This window comes from Nicotiana sylvestris, chromosome 11 (assembly GCF_000393655.2).
Source record: "Nicotiana sylvestris chromosome 11, ASM39365v2, whole genome shotgun sequence".
Lineage (NCBI taxonomy): Eukaryota > Viridiplantae > Streptophyta > Magnoliopsida > Solanales > Solanaceae > Nicotiana > Nicotiana sylvestris.
In genome coordinates, this window is record NC_091067.1 from 101403303 (window position 1) to 101411259 (window position 7957).

The 7957-nt window shown below is 35.0% G+C and overlaps 2 protein-coding genes across 2 annotated transcripts; one reads left to right on the forward strand and one right to left on the reverse strand.

Moving 5' to 3' along the window:
* Positions 1–220: 220 nt before the first annotated feature.
* LOC138881406 (secreted RxLR effector protein 161-like) lies at positions 221–2641 on the reverse strand. Its single transcript, XM_070161628.1, has 2 exons — positions 2299–2641; positions 221–465 (listed from the first exon to the last, which is right to left on the reverse strand). Exons 1-2 carry the CDS (start codon positions 2639–2641, stop codon positions 221–223), a joined length of 588 nt encoding a protein of 195 aa, XP_070017729.1.
* Positions 2642–4334: 1693 nt separating this feature from the next.
* Positions 4335–7656, forward strand: LOC104220177 (protein SPIRAL1-like 1). Its single transcript, XM_009770994.2, has 3 exons — positions 4335–4597; positions 6551–6827; positions 7371–7656. Exons 2-3 carry the CDS (start codon positions 6585–6587, stop codon positions 7449–7451), a joined length of 324 nt encoding a protein of 107 aa, XP_009769296.1. The 5' UTR covers positions 4335–4597; positions 6551–6584; the 3' UTR covers positions 7452–7656.
* The last annotated feature ends 301 nt before the right edge of the window (positions 7657–7957 follow it).

The following is a 7957-nucleotide window of genomic DNA, read 5'->3' on the forward strand; positions in this document are numbered from 1 at the left end:
CAATCTTAGTTCTAGCAAACTTTCCATCTATCTGAAGGACCATGTTCTTTTGAACCATGCATTTGTAATTTTTCCAACAGCATAATCATGTCTTCCTCCTCCAAATCCCTGAGGAGTCTACCCTTCAAGATGGTTCTTTTCCCAAACTTAACTATCATGTCCTGCTCATCATTAGATTCCTTTTCTTCTCACTTTCTTCTTCCTCCACTACTTTCACTTTTCAAGACTTCATGGCAAACTTGGTTCTTTTTGCAAAGTTAGAAGGCTCTATAGACTTTGTCTTCGAAGGAGACTTCTTTTTGGAAGTCTTTATTTTCTTTGCCTTTTGAGTCACAACCTCCACCTCTTCTGCCTTCTCTTCATCATGAAGGACCGGGTCCATCTCCTTAATTTCAACTACCTCAACAGGATCACTCACTTTCTTCTTTCCCTTTGCAGCAGCATTTCTTTTACTTTCTTTTAAGGCTTCTCAAGTTCAGCCTCACTATGCTTCTTCTGACTCCTTTTAGCTCTTCCTCTTGTGGGAGGAGTCTCTACAAGGATAGAAGAGGCAACCTTTCTCTTCTTGTTTATCCAAGTAGTTCCAGAGATTTTAACTCCTAAACTCTTCTTCCTTTTTGGATTATAGCTGTTAGATATGTGTTTTAGTAGGTCTTCGAGGGGTTTCTGTACTGATGGAATAGGTTCTTGAACATTCTTCCCCAACCTAACCAACCCCTCTGCCACTTATTCAGACCCACTACCCCCTTTTTCTCTCAAAATTTCTTCCTCTCCAACCGATTCCTCACTCCACACTTCTATAGCTCATATTTCTTCAACCAAATCAACAGGTGCAGGTGAAGATTCGGCCGCTCCTTTTCTCATTCCCCTCACATTTCCTTGAGCACCCTCATTCTATTTTTATTTTTTCTTTTTATTTTTACCATTTATTTCCTAAACTTAGTTGTTTCAACCCCAGCCATGGTTCCTGCCAAAACAAACCTGTTTTCCAGATTTTCAGCAACATCGGAGATTATCTCTGATGTAATATTTTGGACCAGATGTTGCCTGCTCTGTTTTAGATGAAATATTTTCTTCCCCCTCAGTTGAAAACTTGAATGAATCTTCAGATTTTTAGGGTTCATCTACCTGACTTGCCCTCAGTTTCTCATTGATTTTCTTGATTTGTTGTCCTCTAGAAACTACTTTGCGAGCAAGCAACTTGAATCTTTCTTTCTTAGAGATAGGTGTGGTTGAAGGTGTAGATGTGGATTCTTTGGGCGGTGATGAGGGATTTTTAGAAATGTTAGTCATTGATGGTTAGAGGATCAGAGAAGCTGAGTATATACGTATTTAGAAGATAGAGAGAAAATAAAGAGAATTATTTGGCAGCTGGAAATTTAGAAGTGAAGAAACGACTAAGACTAAATCAATATAAAGAGGGAGAATTTAATTGGATAACGACAACTTTTTCAGAAGCTCAGAAGTCTAATCAAACTGGGAGTCGAGTTTGAAAAGATGTTGAGGACTCTCCCTAATATCTAAGCATTTATTGCGTTTTGGGACTCTCTTTGGGTGAAATTGGTTCATTTCATAAAGGATAAGCTTAAGGAGGTTAGGACTAAATGGGACTCTCCTTTTTATCATTGATCCAAATATAATTATTTCAAAATATGCAGAGTGGAGAGTATGTACCATGTAATCTTAATGAACCAGGTTCTTCACTGAGAAATCTCTAATGTAAGTCTAAATTTTCCAAGAAAATAAAAATAATATCATTAGAGATTAATGAGACATTTTAGCACATGGCACAAGAGTATACTAGTGAAAGTATGAGACTGAGTAAAATCTAATCTAATTATGTACAAAAATCACATATTTTCTAATCAATTTTTGTGTTAGAACTGGTTCTTTTTAGATGATCTTAATCATCCCTAGTTCTAGCATGTTCCTTTCAAAGTGATCTCTACTTAGAGCTTTTGTGAAGATTTCAGCTATTTGCTTGTCAGTAGCACAATATTTCACAGTGATCAAACCCTTTTTATAGTTGTCCCTCAAAAAGTGGTGCCTAACATCTATGTGCGTAGTTCTTTTGTGATGAACTGGGTTCTAGGTCATACTAATTGTGGTGTTATCACAAAAGATGAGGATACAACCTACATCAATTCCAAAGTCCATTAATTGTCGTTTGATCCATAACAATTGAGCACAATATGAGGCCAGCAGCAACATACTCAGTTTCAGCAGTAGATAAGGCCACATAATTTTGCTTTTTGGTGGCCCAAGACATAAGACATGAGCCAAAAAAGTGTGTCATACCTGAAGTGCTCTTTCTATCCACAAGAAAACCTGCATAATCAGTATCAACATATCCCACTAAGTTGAAATTACTACTTTTTGGATACCATAGACAAAGGTCAATGGTGCTTTTTACGTATCTCAAGATCCTCTTGACAGCATTCACGTGAGACTCCTTTGGATTTGCTTGAAATCTAGCACAAAGACCTACACTGAAAACAATGTCAGGTCTGCTAGCAGTGAGATATAACAAAGAGCCAATTATTTTCCTGTACAACTTTTGATTAACAGATGAACTAGGTTCATCTACATCCAATTTTGTGGTTGTTGCTATAGGAGTGTCAATTTCTTTGGAATCTTCCATTTTAAACCTTTTAAGCAACTCTTTTACATACTTCTGCTGATGGATCATAGTTCCATTTGAATTTTGTTTAATTTGTAAGCCTAAAAAGAAATTAAGTTGACCCATCATACTCATTTCAAATTCACTCTCTATTAATTTAGCAAATTCTTTACTTAACTTATCAGTAGTTGCTCCAAAGAATAGGAAATAACTAGAGTTCTAATGCTATACTCTTCCATGATGGAAGAGTTCTAGTTATCTTCAACGTCTAACTCCTCCCTTATCTAGGATAGAGTTCTCTTCGGGTAAGGAGTCCTTCTCCGTATCACTTATACAACCGTTTTGTTCAGAAAATATCACATATAACTCTAAGCTTATCTCCTTCACGTGCATGCCTTGTGCTTGAATCTGCCCGTGTGTGTGTACATTGTATATGAACCTGTTCATGCTTGAGTTCCTTTGTCAATCATCAAATAGCCAATAAAATCTAACCCAATGGTGGTCTCCAAATAATAAGAATATTTTGTATGTCACTTCTAATGCATTCATTTGGGCGTAGTATATGTTAGTTCTTATAGATCAAGAATCATCAAATGATAACGTAAGTAAATACTATAAGATATGTGTAAACCAAAAACACAATGTACATACATAGAGATACGGTGTTCATAAAAACTCGAAAAATCAAATCAAATAGACAAAAAAATCGATACTTTTTTTTGTTTGATTTAGTTATGGTCTTGATTTTAAAAATATATCAAATTTGATTTGGTTTTGGTTTTAATAAAATACAACGAAAAAAGAACCAAACCCATTATATATACAAAGTTTCTAAAACGGTACATGTTAAAGGTTTGCGCTTCTAGTCTAATTCTTTGATATTATAATAATCTAGTTATTTGTCTTTACATTTTAGTTTGATTGATAGTTTTCTTTTGCTAATTACTAGAATCTACTTCATGTTAAAAATAATCTAATTAATTTTAATTGAATCCTTAAATTATTCATCACTATTTGATTCAATTATCATCAATATATCTTGGTAAATAATAGATTTTTCAAAGAGCAATTGGTTTGATAGTATTATGTTGAAAATGTAGTCGCCCGAATATGTGTTTGGTAGTCTATCTCATATTTAAGAAAAAATCGATAAATACCGGAAAAAACCCGACATAAATCGAATCGATAAAAAAACGACTTAATTGGTTTGATTTGGTTCCAATATTTGAAAATCGACTTACTTGGTTTTATTTCTTTTTAAGGAAAAATCGATCTGAACCGAACCATGAATACCCCATGTAGAGTCTTATTTCAACCCAAAAAAAAAAATTTAACTTAATTTCAAATACTATTTTTTTAAAATCTCAAATAAATCAGGTTCCCCCCCCCCCCCCAAAAACATGCTTGTCTTATTTGCTTGAAATTTACCGGGAATTTTACAATCATCATGGTTTTGGTGAATGAAAAATGAACAAAAGTTCATGATTGAAAAAGTCAATTTTGCAAATTACAATGAAAAAAAGTGAAAACTCAACATAAAATCTTTAGATCCTGAATTATTCATACCATTCCTGTTCATTGTCATCCTTATGTTTTATAAAACATCCTTTTTAATTTAACAGAAAAATTAAACAAAAGAGTGATGCTTTCCCACTAACTTACGTGACTGCCACTCTTTATCTTTGATTTAAGAATAAGAATATATGATTTTCCTAGTATCCATAAAAAAAGAATACGAATATATGATTTATTTTCCTTTCTTATTTTTTCCTCTGTTATTCCCTTCTATTTTTCCAAAAAAGAAGCTGTCCCACACGAACCTTTTATTTCAACACCCATTTGCTGCAACATCACATTATATCACCCAATTTTACAATTACTTGTCGGTGAACTAGCAAATATAAAGTGTGACTATATAATTTCACATCCCTTTCATTTACTTTCATTGTTTACATTCAATCAATTGGAGCAAACAAGGTAACCCCAAATTTCTTAAACCCTAGATCTCTATTTCCCGTTTACATATATTGAACTTCAAGTTTATGTGTATATGTACTGTGCTTGTATGTAGGTTTGAGGAAAGTCACTAAGCTAAGCTGTTGATTTCTCATTTTTTAGGGATTTGTGGTTTTTTTTGTTTGCTAATTTGGTTTTGGATTTTGATTTTATTCCTTTTGTGCTAAAAAGTTGTTTTGATATAATTATGAGAGTTTGATTCACTCAGTGAGCAATTTTCACTTCACTCTGAACAATTAAGGAATTCTGGTATATTTCAAAACAATAGAGGAACGGATACAAAGGATTGATATAGCTGATTCTAACTAATTTAGGATTGAGGCGCAGTAGATGGATTTTATAGTTATTCAATTTCTGATTGTTAAAAGGAGGTCTTGAGTGATGAGGATCCTATAGTGAAAGGAAAGTGGGCTTTCCTCCAGTTGTTGGCGTTTTTAACATGTCGCATCTTAAGGAAGTGTTTGATGAATAATTGGTGTCAAAGATTGGAGAAGTCCGTGGGAAGGGAATCATGGGGTCTCAGGTACAAATCTCTGCGGAGGTAAAAACACTAGGTGATTTTTTTCCATTTGTCTAAACCTTGGTGAGCTTTTGCACCGAAGACCACCATCATTCACAATTTTTTTTTTTTTTTTTTGGGATTAGTTAAGTAGTTTTATCTGTAGTAGGGTCTCTCTTTCAATTTTAATGGGAAAGTTGGCAAGAAGTTTAGTGGTTGTTTTGGAGAAAATTTGGAGTCTAGAAGGAGCTTAACAAATGCTGAAGCACGTAGGAAAAGGGTAATGGCATATTGTGATAATACCTCTTCTTTCGGCTCTAGTCAATATAGGTCAATGTTGACCTTGATTTAATATAAAGGAGGAAAAGATGATTTATAAACTGACATGTGAGTATTACTCGTCGTTCTGACTGAGAGCCTGTCTTTTTTTAAAATCATCAACTATATAACGACTGAGAGCCTCATAATGCTTCATGCCTCCTCTGATCACTTTCCTAGCCTCATAATGCTTCATGCCTCCTCTGAACACTTGGAAACTAAGAGATAGGGTGGATTTAGAAAAGGGAAAATAATTGATTAAATCAGTAAGCTAGTTAACTAGAAGCCCAAATTCTTGAAAAACATCAAGTGCTTGTGATGGGTAGTGGGAGGCAGAGTTAAGGGTACTCTTTACAACCTAAAGAAGCCAAAATCTCCATTACCAAAGTTGAGAGTGTAACTTAAAGGATCAAAATGGAAGCTCAATTTGTCATTTTTCTTCTTCTTGTAGCTGTTTTTTCTGGTTCATAAGGTGCTCTGAGCCTCGAGAAAATGCACCTGATCTTCCTGTTACCAACTAAAACAATCACACTTTAATCATAATGCACCCTGACCATTATCCGCATTACCGTATCGATATAAAAATACGCCTGAACTTCCTACTACCAACAAAAACATCACACTTTAATCATAATACATCCTGATCATTATTCCTATTTTCATATGGATATAGCTCTGAAATTTACCCTCCAGACACTATGGTTTTGAGGCATAGTGTTGCTGTTGTCAAAATGATTCATGCCTTTTCTGATGAGTGCTCGAAGCATAAGCATCTTTCTTCGAAGTGGTTCTAGATAATATATAGGTGCATGTGGACTTCCAAAGCATGTAACTCTCATGATGGTTGAGTTTTATATATTTGCAGTTAAATTTTAGAGTTTCTTTCATGATTTTTCTTTATTATACTATTATAGATTGATCAGTGCTATACAAAATTGTCATATTTGTTAGCGTACTTTATTTCTGTGCTTTGACCTGTTGTCCTTGTACTAGTTCTTCTTGTGTTATGCTGCTTTTAATTTTCATTGTGCTTCTTTGAGGATCTTTATGTTATCCTTGCTGTTCATGGTTCAATTCTATCATCTGGCTTGAATCAGGTATCGTTGGATCTAATAAGTAAGAAGCAAAGATATGGGTCGTGGAGTCAGCAGTGGAGGAGGTCAGAGCTCATTAGGATACTTGTTTGGGAGTGGTGAGGCTCCAAAATCAACCCCAACAAATCCCCAGGCTGTTCAAAGTGAAGCTCAGCCAATAAATAAAGAACCATCTCCAAAGCCTGTTGCTGCTGCTCCTCCTGCTGATGCTACTAAGCAGATTCCCGCAGGTATTCAGAGTATCAGGGCAGATGGTCAAAATACGGGCAACTTTATCACGGTACATACTTGTGCACAATTCTTATAATGCTTTGCTGGAGAGGTTTTTTTGGAAGCAAAAGGGGGTATAAGGGAGGACTCAGGGAACCACGGATAACATGCATTCTCCTATAGTAAATATAAGGTGTCTGGTAATGCCAAGAAAGTTACCGATAAAAACTAAGCTTAGGTGAACTTAAGACATCTTCACAAGCCCCCTCTTTGTACTAAATATAACTATGAGGTAGTACTTCTCTAATAGCCTGTTTGGTAGTGTTAAGTAGTGAGAATGTTCTGTTAGCTTGAAATTTAAGTGATTGATCTTTGTGACTGATTTGTAAGGAATTGTTGAGGATTTAAGGGGTAGGCCTGCGTGACTCCTTTCAGTCAAGAAACTTAAACAAGTATTTTGGTTAGAAAACCTTATTGATTGTCACCATTGAATTATGATGGTGTAATTCTTTTTACTTTGCAGTTGAGTAGACCTTTTTCTTGCTTTTATAATCATATGTCATTTGTTAGGGAAATATTGTCTGGTTTTAACTGAGTTATTGCCTTGTTATAGGACCGACCATCTACCAAAATCCATGCTGCCCCTGGTGGTGGATCTTCTCTGGGATATCTCTTTGGTGGTGGCAGCAGCTGATGAAGACATCCCAATCACCCATCACGGTTTTATTATTTCTATACGTTATCTTTCAACTATGTTGTAAGTGTGATTGTGAGTATTGCAGAATGTCAGTGTTGTTTTATGTTGCTACCTGGTGGGTGAGGGAGTTTTCTATGTCAAGGATAAATGGTGTAATTGCACAAACTTCTGTCCATAATCTCAGTTGAAAGCTTTGATCCAAGTTACTCTTTTTGTTGTTACATAGGGCTTTTTTGTGACTAGTGGTCGAACATCTTGTTTCATAAATTTCATATTCTTTGATTATTTTGCCGCTTGATGGTATGAGGTAAGATTTATAATTTAAAAAATGTTGCATTATATGATAATACGATTTCCTTGGAAAAATAACTTGACATGAATGAAATATTGACATGTGCAACAAGGAGGTGAATTCAGGATTTGAAGATTATGGATTCTTACAACACTCTAGGTATAGAACACTGATATCCACACTCCAGCGACGCAAAACATGATAGTTTGAA